This window comes from Girardinichthys multiradiatus, chromosome 1 (assembly GCF_021462225.1).
Source record: "Girardinichthys multiradiatus isolate DD_20200921_A chromosome 1, DD_fGirMul_XY1, whole genome shotgun sequence".
Classification (NCBI taxonomy): Eukaryota; Metazoa; Chordata; class Actinopteri; order Cyprinodontiformes; family Goodeidae; genus Girardinichthys; species Girardinichthys multiradiatus.
The window spans coordinates 15,872,506-15,893,327 of NC_061794.1; the positions used below are offsets into that span (position 1 = coordinate 15,872,506).

Consider the following 20,822-nt stretch of genomic DNA (forward strand, 5'->3'; position numbering starts at 1 on the left):
TGTGTTTAATGTTTATTTCTTTTACTATTTTACCAGTTTCTTTTGTATCCTCAGATTCACCATCAACTCTATTTTGAGCGTCTTTTTTACTTTACATAGAATATGGAAGACCTATATAGCAGTTCTTGCAAGATAAAGTTTTAAAATATAAACAACAAAAATTATCCAGTTTGCTGTGAATTATTTAATTTTATATTAATTATTATCAATATAAAGAAAAATACATACCTTATTTGTGTCAGCTCAGAAGAAGGAGGTGAATTTCTTGCCAAAACCAGAGATGGCTGTAAAAAAAAGTAAGGGAATACATGTGTTAAAAAGGACTCTTTAAATATACAAACACTGAGCAACGTCATTACTTTTGGATTTGAACAATTACCAATACCACTTGAGCTGTTGCCAAAGCACTGTCGCATTACTGTGTTAAGTCTTAAGATAAGCGACTTTAAGTTTATAATGCTCCAACACCATCACATATTTTTGACATAATGGACCACTTGGGGGCACTCATATACTAGAGCATCATACTGTCATCCCTAGATGATGAAATTATCATTAAGTAAAAAAAACTGTATGTGAAATCACAGAAAAACTAACTTTCAGTGTCCTGACCTAGTAGCAGGCTTTACATTTTACACCCTTTCATCTAGGGAGCTAAATTGGGGCCATAAAGTTCATTCAAAAGAAAAAAAAACATTGGACCTGAAAAATAAAAGTTTGTTCAAAAGAAAAAATTTGAACCTGAAAAATTATTCTGAACCTCCCCAAAAGAAATCTGAAAACTGGAAAAAAAAGTCACGTATTGCAGTGACATGGTCCATGTCATGCTGTCTCTGTAAACTGCTCAGGTATCAACAGTGAATGTGTCTGTTTCTCTCTCTCTCTCTCACTCTCTCTCTCTCTCTTTATATATATAACTCCCGCCACTCAGTCTGGTGGTTTTTCTGCTTTACGTTGAGAGCATAGGAAATCTCCAACACGAACTTAAATTGCTGTGCAAATCAGTCAAGATCATATTTTCTCCTCTGAGATTCGCATTGTGTATTTGCGTAAGCTGCTCCTATCGATGAAGCATGTTATCTTTCAAAACCAATCATATTGAATGTCGACAATGTGTTACAGATAATTCCAGTTCCCACGGCCCCTGAATGCAACAGCTAGGAATATGTTGTTCAGCCGCTGTGTTGAGCTGTCAGTAATGATTCCACCGTGATCTGAAGCCCCGCCCCCATGCCAAAATGGGGCCAAAAGTTTGAAGCCAAAAAAAAAAAAAATCTGCAAGTGTGAAAACAAAACTTGAATCTGAAAAGTAGTTTTGAACTTTTGTTTTTCCAGTTTCACATCTTTTTTATTCAGTTGTAAAACTTTTTTCCAGTTTTCACATTTTTTGGGGGGAAGTTTCAAAATCAATTTTCAGGTTCAAATTTTTTTTTTTTTTTGAACAAACGTTTCCTTTTCAGGTTACATTTTTTTTCTTTTGAACAAACTTTATGGCCCCAATTTAGCTCCATATTCATCCCAATGCACATTCAATATATGTAAATAGGAACATCAGTAGTGGGGCACATACTCCATATATGTGTCTGAGCTAATGTTACATAAAATGCGCTTGATTTCTATATATTTACACCCACATCACACACTTTTAGACAGGAAACAGTGAAGCAGCAGCTTAACAGGTGATTATTACATTATCTGTTTCTTCCAGTGAGGAGCCTTTTGCAAAGTTTTGTAAATATGTAGCTAGAAAAGCAAACTGATGATTACAACTGTTTCCTGCTTCCTTGCTGTTTTGCTAATTTTCAGTAAAAGAAATTTAAAAGCTCTTGAGGCTCTGTTCATCCAATTAATTTAGAATATTTTAGAAGGTTATCATTGGGGCAATTAGAAAAAAAAACCTATAGTAAAAATAAAATCACTCAACAACTGGGGGTCACTGTGTCCAAGCTTTTCCTGTTTGTATTGGGTTTTCAGTTATCTGCTGTTTTTGTTTTTGTCATACCTTCTCCCAGTTTGCCGGCCTGCTCAGCAGCGCCTCCAGGCAGGATCTTAGAAAACATGCCATCTCCCTCCATGCCAGGCTGACCTGCTGCTGCACTGCCAATACCTCCAGGTCTAGGAGCTGCCTTGGAGCCTAAACAGAAGAAGGACACAGGAGGAGAGGCAGAAAGAACAAAGGTAGGGACAAAAGACAGAAGATGAGTGTAAATACTGTGTGAAATGATGTTTGACCAAAAATAAAAATAATGGTTGTACACATCAGGCTGGAGAAAAAAAGGGCTATTTGTTGTAGTTTAGGGAAAAATTATTATTTTTTCTTCTTGTGTTGTGGTACCAGATTACACAGTAGTTATTATTTTTTGTAGATATGCAATAAATAGGCCCGAGCAGCGCTGCGAAGGCCTATTGTAATTCGAATGTTTCTTATTAATATTCTCCTGTCAAATGAACTGGCTTTTTAGAGGCCTAAACACATTCAAATACTCACCAAATTTTGCACACGCATCAAAAGTCGCAATAAAGAGGGATCAACAAAGCACTTTGCTCATTTACATTTGTCGTAGAGGTAAGAAATTTGGTACACTTGTAGAACTCCCCGAGAACTGCCTAAAACTCTCTTTGCGGCCATGACCTTCAACAAACAGGAAGTCAACCATCTTGGATTGAATTTGTGATTTTGACCCCATTTTTGTTGTTTGTAGTCTCTGTATTTGATCTCCTCCTAGAGATTTTGATTGATCGGCTTAAAATTTGGTCAGTTTGCTCAGAAGCAATGGGAGATCTAAAGTTATCAAAATTGTATCTTTTTGAGTATGTTGAAGGAGTGGAGCCAGACCTCAAAATTTGACTTCTCCCCAAAGAAATCAAAATTGTTATAGCTTCTAAAAGGAAAGTCACAGAGACACAAAAGCTTCAGAACCCGAAACATATTCAATGGTCAATCCCTGACATCATTGAAGCCCCTGACCACGGGAAGTGTAATGTTTTACTTTGGAGGGTCCATATATATATATATGGGTTAGAGGATATATATATCTCACAGTTTTTGAATCATGCTTCTGTTTATTAATTTTCTGGTCATGTTTTAGTCTTGTTCATGTTTTGTCAAGTTTGGTTTTTGGTTCTGGTTATGCTTTAGTTTTTGTTTGTATTCAAGAGTCTCTGTTCTTGCTCCAGCCACGTTCTGTTCTGTCTGTTAATTATCTTTATCCGGTACACCTGCTCCAAACTGATCTGTCTCCTAGCTTCACCTGGTTTACTCTCAATATATTCACTCCTGTTCAGTTGTTCATCGCGGAAACATCATTCAGATAACGCCCTTGTCCTGTAGTCACGCCACGCCTGTCTCGCCGGCCTTGCCAAGTCTGTTTTTTGCCTGTTCTGCCTGCCCCTTCGTTGTTTTGTTCCTGCCACTTCTGAGAGTGAATTTTTGTTAATTAAATTTTTACTTACCGACATGCTGCCTTCTAGTCTGCATTCTGGGGTCTTATATTTCGTAAATCCTAACAGAATCTGAGCAAACTCCAACATCATTTAACCCCTAATCATTTAACAGATTTCAAAATCACACAGTATACTCTCAATGCATTAGGGATCAAAAGTTGTCAAAAGCTTTATGTTATTTGAAAGCATGTGGGAGTGGCCAAGCCTCAAAATCTGACTTCTCGTCATAAAAGATAAAATTGTTGTAGTTCCTACAGCGAAAGTCACAGAGACTTGAAACCTTATGAGATTGATCCACATGGGGCCCCAAATAATGTTCAATGATCAGACACTGACATCATCGAAGGCCCGCACCCTGAGAACAGGAAGTCTAGTGATTCACTTTGGATGGTCTATATTTGATCCCCTTCACTTAATCAACATGAAACTGTCCCCAGTGACAGAATACATCATGGTCTAAGTTGGTCCCCATTACTGAGTGGTTTGACTGGAGTGTGTGGCCGTGGCAGCGTGGCAATGTCTGATGTCACGCCATGGCTTTATGTTTGGCTCTATATTACACATGCATGGATCAATTTTCTCCAAACTGAATATGGTTAATCTTTGTCAGTCCCCAAACAGCTCTATTGAATTACATTGGAATTTGGATCAACTGCGTCCCCTAGAAACTTCAAATGCTCTATCTCCCTCATACATCATCAGATCAACTTCAAATTTGGTATATATCATCTTGGATCAATGCTGAACATGTTGGCAAAGACAATTGATGATATAACTTTTGCCCCACCCACTAACAATCAAATGATGGATTTCTTAGCTGATTGACCTTCTTTGAAAGTCTCCAGAGGTTTCAAACTTTCTCAAATAAGGCATAATAATTTTAGATGACATTTTCAAGCACTACTGGAAGTATTTGTTAATCCTTCACCACCAAAAAGGAAGTGAGTGCAGCTTCCATCAGCAAGATCAGATTTTGGCCAAAGATTTTGGCCGATCAGAACTTGGCATGACCAAAGATCATATGAAAGCTTGCTCACAGTACCGCCTAGTGGCGACGTGTGGAATCGAGCAGCAGGCTCGACGGCGGCGTAAAGGCATTGATGCCAGGCTTCCGTGGTTGCTACACAGGCCAAGCGGCCCTAAGCTGCGAAGGCCACCCATGCTGCATGCAGCTTTAATGTTTACTTGCAATTACTGGTGATCTTCACGCACCTAGACTTCATGATTACTTTGGCCTCATAACATTCGATACTTGACAAGGTAACGTCATCACTCTGTGATGTGTTAAATTCACATTAATAACAAGCAATGAAACTTAGACATTTTGTGTATTATATTGAAGTTTTAGTCTAAGCACTGCTGTGAGACTGGGATAAGTAAGGCAGACAGTCTAATAACTGTTATCAGCACCTGAAAACCTTCATCCAGCATTATTGTAGTGGCTTATTATGTAATAGGACTATCAGGCTGGTTTACAGCCATAAATATTCACAGCAATTTTTCCCCGTTAAGGGATAATCCACAGATTTACCTCAGATTAGATAAAGCGTCAAACAATGATTATATAATTAGGACATAGTAGACAACAGCAGGTGAGTCTTGCGAGTGATGGGAATGTGTGCAAGTGTGTGTTGTGAGTCACCATCACCTATGCCCGTAAGTGGGGGCTGGCCCGCCTTCGAGGCCATGACAGGTGCTGCTTTTGCTCCAATCGCCGTTACCGAAGGTGTGTCGATCTTCGTCTGCAGAGGGAAGGAAAGACAATTATAATTGTATTTAGCCCAATTTAGGAGTAAATATATTGGATAATGAAGACTGTAGGAGAGAAAAACGTGTTATATAATCTCAATTTGGGTGACAGGAATCAAAGGAATCCAGTAATTTTCTGTTCACTCAAACAAAACCTGAATAAGAGAGTAAGACAGTATTCAGACAATGACACAGTGAGACAGCCAAAAATAATACAAATGCACAAATAACAGATTAAGAAAGACTAATTTATTAAGCTGTGACACCTTACTGAAAGTTGGCTGAATAAATAAGGAGTATCATACCTGTCAACTGTCAGTCTAAACATTTTGAATCAGAAGAGATCTGAATACCGGAAGAGATCAGATCTCCACCATTCTAAGGTTCATTTAGATATTTATTATACTGATCATTCAATAATAAACAAAAATTATGGATATCTAAGCAAGTAAGGGAAAAAATACTATTAAAAAAGATCTAAAATTACAGATGACCAATTCCAACATTATAACAATAAGCAGAGGGAAAGTATTTTAACATCTATCTTTTACCAGAAAGTGGGTTCCAAAGCAAGATATTAGGACCAATTAAATAAAGAATCTATCTTCTACCTTGTCTTCTACTTTTCCATTAATGCCTCTTGCCATGTTTACAGCACAGCTACAGAAACCATGTTAGCAACTGCTAGTACCATTAGTATTAGTGTCTACTTTAGCTTGTAGTAATACATAAGTAATAAATCGGTCTCAGTCAGTTTGTATCCTCTTAAATCGCACCCCACATCTCATTTGTTTGATGAAGCAGGAGACATGGAAACATGCTTGGAAGAAAAAAAGTTCATTGAAAATACAGAAGGACAAAACTGAGCGAAAAAACAGTTAATTAACCAAACCATGCAGACAAACTATTGTCCATTAATTCCACCCCTCTCCACCCAACTCAAAGTAGGCAGTAGCACCTCATTGGTAAAGCTTTATGATGAAGAATGCAGCATACAGAATTTTATTAAATATAGCCTCCTTATTACATTTTCAGTAATACATACAACATAGGACTGCAAGTTAATGAATTAAAAAATGAGTGATAAATCATCAATAAATTAACAAATCTATATATCAAATAATTTTTAGGGATTATTGTTTTCTGTTAAAGCTTTTAGAACCATTTCCTTGAACACTTTCAGCATAAAATGATAGAGACATTAATTATTCTTGTTCTGGTTCTGCTGACTCTACAGCAACATGGAAACACATTTATTGATGGAAGCATATCGTGAAAATGTTTGGAAGGGTAATAACTAACATGACATTCTGTGAATTTAAAACACAGAACACATTAATAACAGATAAGATTTATTGTCATTGTAATACTGTGAAACGAGCATGGTAACCCACAGCCGTTAGCAGCAAATCACAGAAAACATACGCACACTTATTAAAGCCGTTTCTGAATGCTGTTTAAAGTGTAATCATCACAGTCTCATGCTACTTCTGAAAAAAAAATGCTTTAAATGGATTAAAGGAGTAAATGCAGGAAAACATTTTTGCAGGGAGAAATTCTAAGTGCCAATTTCTTGGACATCTAGAAGACAGTGAATTAGTTGCATTGGGTTATCAGCTTCCTCCGTGTTAATCATGGTGTTCGATAAGCCCTACCAGCAGAGCCACATCAGAATTTCAATAAACTATCTGAAATAGGACAGGGTGGGAGTCGATTTACTCTTATCAAAGCAGCACAGACAGAAACAGAGAGGGACAGCAAAGCAGGAGAGTGGACTTTAAAAACAGACTGAAAAAGTAGCAGTGAAACAAAATAGTTTGCTACATCAGATAGCACAAAAGAGATTTGATGAGATACATATATTTCTTTACCTTAAGAAACAAATTAAACAAGCTTGTCAAAAATAAATATCATAAATTAGAGCCCTAAAACAGAAAAAACTTTTCCAATCAGTGATGAGTGATTGTACGATTGTATGAGGTTTTACAAGACTGCGTTGTCACCAACACACTTCTATGTGGAAGCTCGTACTCGTCGTCTTCCGCTTTATCCAGGACCGGGTCGTGGGGGCAGCACACTCAGTAGAGACACCCAGACTTCCCTCTCCCCAGACACCTCTTCCAGCTACTCCAGGGGGAGCACAAGGCATTCCCAGGCCAGCCAAGAGACAATCCCTCCAGCGTGTCCTGGGCCGTCCCTGGCCCTCCTCCCTGTGGGACGTGCCTGGAACACCTCCCGAGGGAGGCGTCCAGGAGGCATCCGGTATAGATGCCAGATCCACCTCAACTGGCTCCTCTCGATGTGGCGGAGCAGCGGCTCTATGTCAAGCTCCCCCCGGATGGCCAAGCTCCTCACCCTATCTAAGGGAGTGCCCGGCCACCCTACGCAGGAAGCTCATTTCAGCTGCTTGTATCCGAGATCTGGTTCATGGCCATAGGTGAGGGTAGGAACGTAGACCGACCGGTAAATCGAGAGCTTTGCTTTTTGGCTCAGCTCTCTCTTCCCCATCGGACCGGCACAGCGTCCCCATTATTGCGGCAGCCGCACCGATCTGTCTGTTGATCTCCCGCTCCATTCTCCCCTCACTCGTGAACAAGACCCTGAGATACTTAAAGTCCTCTACCCGAGGCAGTAACTCCCCTCCAACCTGAAGAGGACAAGCCACCCTTTTCCGGTCGAGAACCATAGCCTCAGACTTGGAGGAGCTGATCTTCATCCCAGCCACTTCACACTCGGCTGCGAACCACCCCAGCGCATGCTGTAGGTCTTGGCTAGAGAGGGGCCAGCAGAACCACGTCATCTGCAAAAAGAAGAGACAAAATCCTCTGGTCCCCAAACCAGACCCCTCCGGCCCTTGGCTGTGCCTAGAAATTCTGTCCATAAAAGTTATGAACAGGACCGGTGACAAAGGGCAACCCTGCCGGAGTCCAACATGCACCGGGAAGAGGTCCGACTTAGTGCCGGCAATGCGGACAAAACTCCTGCTCCGCTTGTACAGAGACCGGATGGCCCCTAATTAAGGGCCCCCGATTCCATACTCCTGGAGCACCCCCCACAGGGGATCATGAGGGACACAGTTGAATGCTATCTCCAGGTCCACAAAACACATGTGGACCGGTTGGGCAAACTTCCCTGAACCCTTGAGTACCCTGCAGAGTGTGTAGAGCTGGTCCAGTGTTCCACAGCCGGGATGAAAATTAATCTCCTCCTCCTGAAGCCGAGGTTTGACTATCGTATGGACTCTCCTCTCCAATATCCTGGCAAAGGCCTTACCAGGGAGGCTGAGGAGTGTGATCCCCCTATAGCTGGAACACATCCTCCGGTCACCCTTCTTATGAAGGGGGACCACCACACCAGTCTGCCAGTCCAGAGGCACTGTCCCCAACTGCCATGCAATGTTGAAGAGGCGTGTCAACCATGACAGCCCCACAACATCCAGAGACTTGTGGTACTCAGGGAGGATCTCATCCATCCCCAAAGCCCTGCTAGCATGGAGCTATTTAACCACCTCGGTGACTTCAGCCTAGGTGATGAAAGAGTCCAACCCCGAGTCCCCAGCCTCTGCTTCCACTAGGGAATGCGTGACAGCAGGATTGAGGAGATCCTCAAAGTACTCGTTCCACCGCCTGATAATATCCCCAGTCAAGGTCAGCAGCTCCCCACCCCCACTGTAAACAGTGTTGGTGGAGCACTGCTTCCCCCTCCTGAGGCGCCGGACAGTTTGCCAGAATCGCTTCGAGGCAAACCAGTAGTCCTTCTCCATGGCCTCACCGAATGCCTCCCAGGCTCAAGTTTTTAATAATAATAATCATCTTTATTGGTCATTGCACATGTACATTACAACGAAATGTGTCCTCTGCATTTAACCCATCCCTTATAGGGAGCAGTGGGCTGCCATTGTGCGGCGCCCGGGGAGCATTCTGGGGCTAAGGGTCTTGCCCAGGGACCCAGAGTGGCAATCTGTGGGATCTGCTACAGCCCGGGGCATGGCACGCTTGGCCTCATGGTACCCGTCAGCCGCCTCAGGTGTCCCACAAGCCAACCACGGCCGAAAGGACTCCTTCTTTAGCTTGACAGCATCCCATGACAGACACTGCAGACCTTACGGCCACAGCTACGAGCAGCAGCATCGACAATAAATGTGGAGAACATGGTCCACTCAGACTCTATGTTTCCAACCTCCCTCGGAATCTGGTCAAAGCTCTCCCGAGGTGGGAGTTGAATACATCCCTGGCCAAGGGCTCCGCCAAATGTTCCCAGCAGACCCTCAATATACGCTTGGGCCTGCCAAGTGTGTTCAAATTTCTCCTCTTCCAGTGGACCAGGTCACCCCTAGGTGGTAATCAGTGGACAGCTCAGCCTCTCTCTTCACTGGAGTGTCCATAACATGCGGCCGAAGGTCTGAAGACACAACAACAAAGTCGATCATTGACCTCCTTCCTAGGGTGTCATGGTGACAAGTGCACTGACAAACACCCTTATGCTTGAACATGGTGTTCATTATGGACAATCCGTGACTACCACAGAAGTCCAATAATGAAACACCACTCGGATTCAGATCGGGGAGGCCATTCCTCCTAAGTGTCACTGTCGTTTTCCACGTGGGCGTTGAAGTCCCCCAGTAGAACAATGAAGCCCTCGGGAGGGGCAATATGCTGCACCCCCAACAGGGACGCAAAGAAGCCCGGGTATTCAATTCAATTCAATTCAATTCAATTCAATTCAATTCAATTCAATTCAGTTTTATTTATATAGTGCCAATTCACAACACATGTTGTCTCAAGGCACTTCACAACAGTCAGGTACATACATTCCAATTAATCCTAACCATTGAACAGTGCAGTCAATGTTAGTTATTTATTCAAATTGGATAAAAAGTTTTTCTGTCTAAGGAAACCCAGCAGATTGCATTCAGTCACTGACTTGCAGCATTCACTCCTTCCGGATGAGCATGTAGAGACAGTGGACAGTCCCTGGCGTTGACTTTGCAGCAATCCCTCATACTGAGCATGCATGTAGCGACAGTGGAGAGGAAAAACTCCCTTTTAACAGGAAGAAACCTCCAGCAGAACCAGGCTAAGAGTGAGCGGCCATCTGCCACGACCGACTGGGGGTTAGAGAGAACAGAGCAGAGACACAAAGAGAACAAAGAAGCACTAATCCAGGAGGGAGTACTTTCTATGGGAAGGAAAAGTAAATGTTAATGGATGTAGCTCCTTTAGTCGTTTCACCTAGAAAGAAAGAACAGATAAACTCTGAGCCAGTTTTCAAGTTTAGAGTCTGAAAGAGAGCACATATAATTAGTTACAGTAAAAGCTCAGTCAATCGCCATGTCTAGGAGAGCGACACACCACCGCTCTGCCCGTAGTCTGAAACGGCAGTCGGAGACCTGTCCCCAACCTGAAGGCGCAGGGATGCGACCCTCTCATCCACCAGGGTAAACCCCATCACGAGATGGTTTAGCTGAGGGGCAACAAGCAAACCCACCCCTGCCCGCTGCAGGTGATGGGCCCACCTGCAGGGGGAACCAATTGGAAGCTAACTGAGTAAATAAGACTGAACGTTAAAAGTCCACTATCGGTGAGTTGTTTTAAATGAAATCAGAGGAAGCATAGAGTTGTAAGGAGCTATATAAAAGGGAAACCATTTTCTGCCTGTTGAGGCATGTATGAGGTTCATTCAGCCTCCGAGAGAGAATGAGACTTTCAGATGATAATAGGAAGGCTGAACAGAGTTAAGCAAAGTTTGTATTAAAATTATGTTTAATCCACCTCGATGTATCATGCAGGATTTTGAAGAATTGGACATCTTTTGAAAGCCTCAGATAAGGCAAGCATCTACAATCTCGAGGTAATACACACAGAGATTGCTGTTTTGGTATTGATAACACAAGATGCTAAAACCAGTTTAACATGTCATCTTCATAATCATTTTGTCTTAATAGTAAAATCCTGTGTTATAGCAACATGTTCCCCTACACAGGGATGTGCCTCTGTCTTCTGATACAATTAAAAACAAATGTTTAATGCTGCTCTTGTATTTTAGATGTCCTATAGATGAATTAGAATTGGTCAAAATTGTTCTTAGCACGTGAAAGCTTTACAAAAAACGGTGATAGGAAATCAGACACAAAATTCTGTTTGGTGCATCTGTATTAAGAAAGATCATTTTGAAAGACAAAAAAAAATTTACTAAAAATATAACTAACAAATATGTGAGAAGTATATGAAAAAAAAAATTATGCTTTATTTTAACAAACTGCACCTGACTTCTTTATTTTTTTTTTTCTCATTACTTACCATGGTGGATGGTGTGGCTCCTGCTGCACCGGTCGGCCTAGCCTGCCCCATGGGCCCGCCTGCTGGTCCTGTTTGTCCTGGTTTGGCCTGGGCCTGGGCCTGACCCATACCCATGCCCATACCCATGCCCATGCCTTGACCTTGGGCTGGTGTCTGCTGCTGAAGGCCTGTAGTTGCTGTTGTGCCAGGCTGTCCTGGTCTGGCTGCAGATGTTTGGGCCTGTTGTTGGAGCTGGGTCCTCTGTCCTTGGGCCCCATCTGTTTGGGAACCGGGACCCCCCTGTCGCCCTGATCCTGGAGGCCCACCTGCAGAGCCCTGAGTTCGCCCAGACCTGGATGAGCCTATGTAAAGATAAAAAGGATGCTTTGTTGTAAACAAAGCTACATTAAAACTGATTCATCTTGCAACAGGACATAAACTCCCAAATAAAAACAAGTAGAACCATCTATTCCTTGGTCAAATATTGAGTGAATATAAGGAACATTGCAAAGTATTAATTCCACTTAAAACATCATTACATTTTATTTGGGTTTTATGTGTAAGACCAACATAATGTAGTCCATGACATGCAAGGAAAATGAAACAGATTCTCAATTAGTTTTACATATTGACTTTGACTGCTCAACTGTAACATATTTCCCATCTTACCAGCAGCCCTGACCCTCTTCTCAGTTCCCTCAGAAGAAAGTCATGCCCATAGCATCACTGTCTGTTTCACGGTGAAGATAGCATGTTAAAGTGTGATGTGTAATTATCTGTCCCACACATCATTTCTGTGAAGGTCTGAAATGATCCGAATACTTTCTCCCACACTTACGGTTCTGGCTGCATGTCTTGTGGCAATGCACAAATGTTCTCAGGGTTTGCCTTCACCATTAAATTTGTCATGCCACTCTTTCATAAAGGCTAGATTTGTTAGTTGTACGAGTAATAGTATTTATGTCAAGATAATATTTCTGCATCTCCTCTAGAGATACCATGGAGTCGTTGGTTATTCTTGTTACAGCCTTGCACAGTAAGAAGTTCCTAGGTGAGCCATATTGTTTTATAAAATAACCCTGCTGTAAACCTTTCCACAACATCCTCCCTGACCTGTCTGCTCTGTTCCTTGGTCTTCATGATGCCGTTTCCTCACTAATGTTCTCTAACGAACCTCAAAGGCCTACATAACAGTTATATGTTTACATGGAATAAAGCACACACAGGTGCAATGGATTTTTTTAGGGGTAGAAGAGTAAAGTGGGTTGTAATGTGACAAAATGTCAAAACGTTTAATGGGTAATTAAACTTTTGCAAGGCACTGTACATCTACTCCAAAATAAATTTGTAAAAATGCATACTTTTACCAAACATAAACTACAATTTGCTGATAAGTAAGTGAAGGGTTTATTCAATTAATAATACATTGACATTTCCTTTTTATTCTTTGAGTGTAAGTGTTTGAGTATAAGCAGCAGGAGTGAGACAACAATAAGCAACAAATGTAAGCAAAGATCAAACTGGTGATTTAATTACTACACTGCTAAGAACATGTCTGCGGTGCTGCCTTCTGGGAAACCATATTCTTTAAGAAGTTACACTCAATATTGTTAATTAAAAACTGTTGATCCCTGAGGGGATTGTTGACTATAAAAAAAACCCAATCAAGATTAACCTGAACAGAAAAGGTAGTTGAATACTAAAAAAGGATCTTATCAAGGATATGAAACCACATCAGAGTATGTTTATAAAACAGCAAATGTCTCCATTTCACCTCAATCCAGTATGGTTCATGGTTCTTTCTGTCTAGGATGATCTAGCAAAAATGGAGTATTGAAATGTTTTTTCTTGAAGTAATGTATTTTCTTTACTCATCAAGTCAAAGTCTTGGCAAAGACAGCTTTTTGTAGCTGTTTTAGACAGCAAGCCCTGGAAAGGGCTACACTCTGATTTACATATTCACATGAAATCTGACTGGCCAGTGTAGAAAGTAATAATGTCAGGGAAATAAACTCATTAAAGGACTTACTGCATTTTTAAATGGTATTCTAAGGCACTTTATTAGCAGCCAGTTGCAAAAATATGTATATATTTTTCCATCGGCATAACAAAAACTAATAAGGACAACAGATCTGTTATCAGACATGCTTATTCCAGCATGGTGTGCAGTTTTAGGGAATCATATGAAAGAAACAAGTAGAGGACAGAAAAAAAGACGGTGGACCTTAAAGACTATATGAAGCAAGTCAGCAATTCCAAGGCATTGTTTGTTTATCAGAAAATTTTTCAAATCTGGTTTGCACCTGAGAAAACCCTTAAGTTCTAGGTTTTGAATGTAAGCATAATTTTCTGGCCTTTAGTATCTATGAAATTCCATTGGCACAGGGGCCATTGTTGTGTACTTAATTCTTCATAGACTGTTTCATTTTTACTGTGTTTTTGTTCAATAAAAAAGATGGTATCTGGTTTAGTATGCTTTATGTTAAGATTAAATAATTTTGCAATCTGGTAAGAACCATATCAATTATACACTTAACAGGCATAACATTATAACAGTGAATAACTCTGATTATCTTTTCAGCATGACACCTGTTAGTAGGAAGGACTTGTGTGAGAATTGTTAGAATACATAGTGCATCATAATTTAGCTACAGACCAATCAGAGTGTTAAGGGTATTTCCGGATGGCTGTGATGATTGTGTCCTCTTCCACAAAAAATAAATGGTTCTGGAATGACTTGAGGAACACAACAAGTTTGGGTTCCAATCTGTGGAGGTGGCAAGTTGACATTTCCAGGACTCAAATTCTACTCTTCCGGGGACTTAAGATGCATTTCTGCTTCAACACACATTAATCAAATAATTAGGTAATAAGGAGGGCATCTAAAAGTTGTAGGACACGGCCATGAAGGACTGGTTTTTAAGATTCCTGACTTAAAGAATCTGCTGCTAACAGCTTTGTGCCAGGAAGCACACCACGCCTTCAGTGGACTCTGTAGCTCCCTTCAGATCATAGTAACAACATAGTATCAACTCTTCAATCCGTATTAGGACCTTTAAAGCTGATCGCAAGGCATGATGAACACAGATACACTATATCGCCAAAGGTATTTTCCTGTTCACCTTTACATGTTCATGAACTTTGAACATCCTACTTTTAATCTATAAGGTTAAATTTGTTGATGGACCCACCGTTGCCAGCAACAGCAACTTTAATTCATCCCAAAGGTGTTCAATAAGGTTAAGGTCAGGATTTTGTGCAGGCCAGTCAGGTTCCTACACACCAAACTTTATACAATCACAGTCATGGAAGTGATTGTAACACCAGAATTTATTGATTTGGTGGGGTGACCCAAGACCTGTGGCAATATAGTGTAGATCATGGAATAAAAGGATGATTTAAAAGGAGTTCATCCCCATGAGGCAGGGTTGTTTGCAAGCAAAACAGGAACCAACACACTATTATGCAGGTGGTCATAATGTTGTGCCAGATCAGTATATTAAATTATAGCATTAACAAAGTGCCTACTCTTTAATAAAAAAGACTGTCACATTATTCTCAAGCTCTTTTTCTATTCTTTGAAATAATTTCAAATATGTGTAAATGGATGTAAATTCCAAGTAATGTCTTTGGTTTGCTCAATTTTATTTGTCAGATTTACAGGTGCTCCCTGCTTACCTGGTTGTTGGCCTTGCATGTCTACTTGGACCTGGGACTTGCTGCGTGAGGACCTGTGCGGATCTCCTTGCCTAGAAGATCTTTGACCGTGATGATGTCCAGATGGATCCCTGGAGAAGTCCGAAGAGTGATACCCTCCAGACCTCGACTCACCACGCCTTCCTGAAGATGAAGAACGTCCTGAGGGGTCATGGCACACAGATGGGTCCTTTGGATGCCCCTTAGATGACCTTGAGGATCTCGGCTCATCTGAGTGACGGGAGGAAGAGTGGCGGCTAGAAGTGCCATGTTGCCTGTGGTCACGTGATGACGTGTGCCGCCCACCATGACCGTACTCATCTTGGGGCCACAGGTCCTCCTCAGGAGGTTCATCATAATCATGATAGGTGTGCTTGACACCATGCCGACTCCTTCCAGAGTGGCTGCTGCCGTAGTGTCGAGAACTGGAGCGTGGTTTCTCAAACCAGTCAGTTTCTTCCTGGCCCAGATGGTAGGCTTTGGAAACCGAGAGCAGATCACAATCAATCTCCATGTCGTTTGGAGAGAGCGGCATGCAGGCTGTAAGAAGGAAGAAGGCAGAAGGAAGACCAACAGCATGCAAAAAAAAGGTGGTAGGGGAAGACACAGAAAGAAAGGCAAAAAGTAAAGTTTTACACTCATGCACATAATTACTCCACATTGTACAAGACAAGTTAAACAGGACATAATAAACACTGCAAAGACGTCTGGTACAGCAGATCCTTTTGCTGTAAATCTTTAGTCACACACTGACTACTTGAAAAAACATGCCAATTGTGTTGTTGCAACGGTTGATGAAAGACTTTAAAATGAAGCCTCCAATGAGAAATTTAGTTTCAATTTAGAAAACTCTGTCTAGACAAAATTTTGCAGTGTTGACATAAAATTCTTAAGTCAAAACACATTAACAATGCAACAGAGCCAATAACGTGTTGAAGAAAAAACTATTGCTGTCGTGCAAAGACCTCTTAAGTCAGTCAGTGTTGTGAAGACAAAGACGACCACGTTGAAGAACCATGCGAGTGTCGGACAAAGAAACGGCTGGACGGACAGGCGGAAGGACGGACAGGCAGGCAGACAGACAGACAGCAGTCCACGACTTATAGAGATCCAAGTAACTCTTAGGACGAAGAAAACACTAGCATGCAACGGCTATCTCTGTCCTTTGCTTTTTTGTTATTTTGCTAAGCCTAGCTTCTGGGTGGGTGGGGGACGTTTAGATTAACGGTGGGGGCAGTAGTAGGTAGTGAGACTAGCTCCCACAATTACCTTCACTGTCTGACACAGCACAATGATAATCATCAATAATGTATGTATCATCCGATCTGTAGACATGTGTCCTGGGAAGGTCCCGTATATGGTCTTGAACATCTGGCAGCGAGTGACTGGAACCATGATTGCCGTAATAGTAATAATATCTACTACTGCGACTGTCACATGGGTCACGACCTAAGCTTGAAGACCTCCCAGAACCCATGAATTTCCCCAAGGGGCTGAGTGGGCTCTCCTCCTCAGAGTACTGCCGAGTTGGATGAAGTCCTCTGTTGCCAGAACGGTAGGAGCGGTCATCTCTCTCATAGGATCTGCTTCGATAACTATGGTAATCTCTTGCGGAGATCTTGTCCATGCCATAGCCATGGGAACGTGAGCGGCCAGAGGAGGTGTAGTAAATCCGATCGTCCTCATCCACCATCATATTGTAGTGTCGACTTCCGTGAGCTGTGCCACTGGTGCCATCAAAAGTACTCCTCTTGAAGCCATAATCCTCAATCAGCTGGCGCCCTCGAATGTGTGATGAGGGGTAAGCCTCACCTGTAGAATAGGAGGCCAAATCTGCCTCCACATCTCGAGCCTCCTCTATGGGGGAAAACTTTGAAATTTTCTGCTCCATGGTCCCCAGCTTCCTGTGCTTGCTGCGCTTGGAGGACATGACAGCAGGAGCCAGAAGGCTTCTGGAGGATGCCAAAGGTTTCTGTACCCCGGAGCGGATGGCGGCAAGTTTGTAGTCGTAGTCATAGAAATAGGGGGATCCCCCACCCATGCTAGCGCTCACGCTGCTGCTGCTGCCCCCTAGAGGTCCGTGCCTGTAGCTGCTCTTACCCCTGCCGTGGTGGTCGTACAGCTCATCCTGCATCGCTGCTTCCTCCTCAGGTGCCCTGCCGTAGGGGGAGCTGCCAGTTCCCCCACGCGCCGTGCTGCCAGATGTGCTGCCATGGCCATGGATATCGCCAGGGTAACGCCCGCTACTGCCATGATGCATCATGTCCCCTGCTGTCGTGCCCAGCCCGTCCTTTGCCGTCAGCTCACTAACGTCATCGATCATCATGTAGTTCCTTGGAATGTTTTGCTCTAAACCAGGAGCCCCATACATGCCTTCTGCCGTGCTGTAGGTGGAAGGACTATCTACAGGGTGCCCATAGGCATTGGAAACTGTTGAAGTATACTGTCCAAAAGAACTGGCTGTGGTGGTAGTGTAGCCATATGTATTAGCGGTAGTTGTTGTGTACTGGCCATATGAACTAGCTGGGGTTGATGTATATGGACCATAAGTGCTCGGAGGTACTGTGGAGTAACCACCATAACTGTTGGAAACAGGTGCAGATCCATAAGGCCCGTAGGAGCTTGCCATGGTTATTGTTCCTGTGTATGGACCATAAGCTGGGGCTGCACTCGAAAAGGTCGCATCTTGGGCTGTGGTGGTGACCACAACTGTTGGGTTGCTGATAGTCTCATAGTTGGTTGGCATCTTATGCTCAAGTTCAGCAAGTGATGTCTGTCTAGGCCTTCCAGGGTGAACTGTCAGAATATCAACTTGGGGCAGCCCAGGGTATGGTGTCGTTTGGGTGGGGTAGGGGGACACAGCACTGGGATACGGTGAGCTGTGGGTGGGGTATGGTGGCTGACCAGGTGGGGCAGGCCCAAAACCTGTAGGCCCTGATGGAGGCTGAGGTTGAGGTGCAGATGGTAACCCTGAATCTGTTTGAGGGTATGGGGGCTGAGCTTGTGGGTAGGTGTGGGAAGGATAGGATGTTTGAGGTTGATAGGTTGGTCCGGGAGGAGGGGCATGGGTCTGAAGGGTCATGGGCTGAGGCAGTGCCTGTGACTGCGACACTGTTGGGTAAGGAGGCTGGTTGAATGTAGATGACTGGTATGGCACACTTGATTGCTGAGATGGTGCTGGTGGTTGGCTCTGGGGATATTGACAGGAGAGGAAGGATGAGGTTGGTGGGTACTGGGCTGCTGTGTTGAGGTCGCTGTTAAACTGGCTAAGTGGAGCAGTGCTTGGTCTTGTTGTTAGTAGCCCATTTGTCTCATGTGATGCAGCAGCAGCTGCTAAGCGCAAGTTATTCAACTCACTGTCAGACATATAGTCTCTGGTATCCCCCATACACCTCAGGTAGGCAATGTCCCTTCTTTCCCTCTCCTTCACCAAAGTCTCTTTCCTCTGATGAATTCCCAGTTCCAGGTACCTCAGCTTAGCATCAATCTCTTTCTCTTCCTCCTCAAGTTCAGCTTGCTGCTTTCTAAGCTTAGTAGACTCTTGTTCCACTGCTTTTAGCTCGTGGGTGAGATCTTTGAGGAGGCTGGCCTTAGCAGCCAGGCCAGACCTTGAGCTGGGCTTGAGGCTGGGCACTGAAGGCAGGTAGATCTGTTGTTGGGCAGGCGTCATCATGGTCAAGTGAGCTGATGTAGCAGTCTCATCTGGAGGAGGGCTGGGCAGGGTTCGCTTAACCTTCCGAAGCAAAGAGCTCTGCTGTAAGGCTGCCAGCTGGAGAGAGAGAAAGAAAGGGCAAAGGGGAAAGCAGAGTGGGAAAATGTGTGGAGGGCAAAACAACATGGAGAGCATTTGATGGGGATATAACGGTATGGGCAAAGAACAGTTGATGGGATGTAACCATGAGAAAGTTAATTGGTAAATGGACAACAGATTATACATAATAGATTTGCCCATTACAATGAGAATGTTGGATGGACAAAAATCAGGAAAATACAAGTAAAGGGACACAGATGAACAAGATAAAAGACGTGAAAGTGAAAAATAAAAATAAAACATTGTGGAGATGAATGGTGTAAGTTTTGGGAAAACAGTAAAGTGAGGCGGAATGCAGGGACCAAATAAAGAAAATAAACCAGAAAACATAAAAAGAAATGTGTACAAAAAATGATCCAGGAATGTTTTTAGCCATTGTAAACAGTAGAGGAAGAATGATGAAGAAAGTTTAAAGAAAGAGCACAAAAGATATTGCCAAAAAAGTTGTTTAACAAAATATGAAGAAAAGAAAGAAGAACAACTCAATGGAGAAAAGGGTTAAGAAGGAGAGGAAAGAAAGAAAAGATGCAACAAGAGACCAAGATCGACAAAGGAGACACATATAGACAGACGAAGACAACAGGAAACAAGAGTGAAGTTCGTGTTAGAAGACGTACAGAAACAAGAACATTCGTATCAGCTGTGATATAGTTTTGTTGAGTGCTGTAGGGATTTAATAATTTATGAGACAACATGCATTCAGATTTTAAGAAAAATAATCTTATAAAAAGGAATTCACAGAGCACTGAATTAAGGCTTTTTTCACTCCTGTGGTAAAACAGTGGCTGATGATCTGATTCTTACAATTATCTTGTGTCATAACAACAATTGTGATGTATAATATATTAAACCATTTTAGAAACAACTGTTTTTAGATAAAAAAATTACACAATTTTTAATTTTAGCGCTCCTTGCACATTTTCACTACCAATGCTGAATGAATGAACTGTAGATAGTCATATCAAAACTTGGCCCACACGTTTTTCAAAGATCAGTGTTACACTTTGGATAAATTCAACATATTTAATCAACCAGTCATGATAGCTGCTGTCTTCCATTTACAAATAGACAACATAAAAAAATAGAAACCTCTTTTGTTCTTATTATTCATGTAATCTTTGACATTATTCTTTAAAAATACAACCAGCTGACACATATAGGACAAAAATGCACATAAAAGCAGTGCCATTTTCATTTTTCCAAATACGAATTTAGAACAAAAAGGATTGCACTATTCTAGCAGATGTGACAAAATAAAATCAATTCATTCATTTTATGCTTGTTGTTGCATTGTTTCTTTTATCTTGTCAAACTATGTGGAAATGAACAACACCTGAATAAAGGATATTTTCTAAGTTGTCTAAGTTAAGAATTTTTAAGGCTCTTGGATCATATTGATATATTTAAAGCTGCCATTGCATGCACTAAAATTCACATATAATTAAAAAAAACTAGATTCATGAAATTGTGTTATTTCTGCTTGTAAGCAACAAGGGTGATGATAAAGGGCCATCAAAGTAGCACAAAGGTTTTCATGCCAGTGATGAGTGTGCTTTTATTGCCCAAATCACATTATCATAGAATGTCAGGACATCATTACAAATTTAGACACACAATTTGAAAAGTAATATGACTATGATAACTTTTGTATCTTTTGAATTTATTTGTGGGAAACATATGCATAAAGTACCTAAAAAACTCTGTTGTGGTGGAATTTAATTTACATGTTAATGTGGCAGCAATCGTTTTATTTCACTTGTGTAAAAAATTAAGTATCAGAAAAACCTGATAAAAACTCTGAAGATATAAAGAAAATATACTCGGAAGAATGTGACAAATAAAAT

At 42.0% G+C, this 20,822-nt stretch overlaps 1 protein-coding gene across 2 annotated transcripts in view; it reads right to left on the reverse strand.

Annotated features, from left to right (window-relative positions):
* Positions 1-20,822, reverse strand: part of bsna (bassoon presynaptic cytomatrix protein a) — a 177,465-nt gene that overhangs the window by 26,680 nt on the left and 129,963 nt on the right. For both annotated transcript variants that reach the window (XM_047363456.1, XM_047363447.1), the window contains 6 exons: positions 16,437-18,936; positions 15,150-15,644; positions 11,493-11,833; positions 5,093-5,186; positions 2,003-2,134; positions 229-284 (listed from right to left, as the gene is read on the reverse strand). In XM_047363456.1, the coding sequence (XP_047219412.1) occupies positions 244-284; positions 2,003-2,134; positions 5,093-5,186; positions 11,493-11,833; positions 15,150-15,644; positions 16,437-18,936 (3,603 nt within the window). In that variant the 3' untranslated portion in view covers positions 229-243. The remainder of the gene's footprint in view (positions 1-228; positions 285-2,002; positions 2,135-5,092; positions 5,187-11,492; positions 11,834-15,149; positions 15,645-16,436; positions 18,937-20,822) is intronic.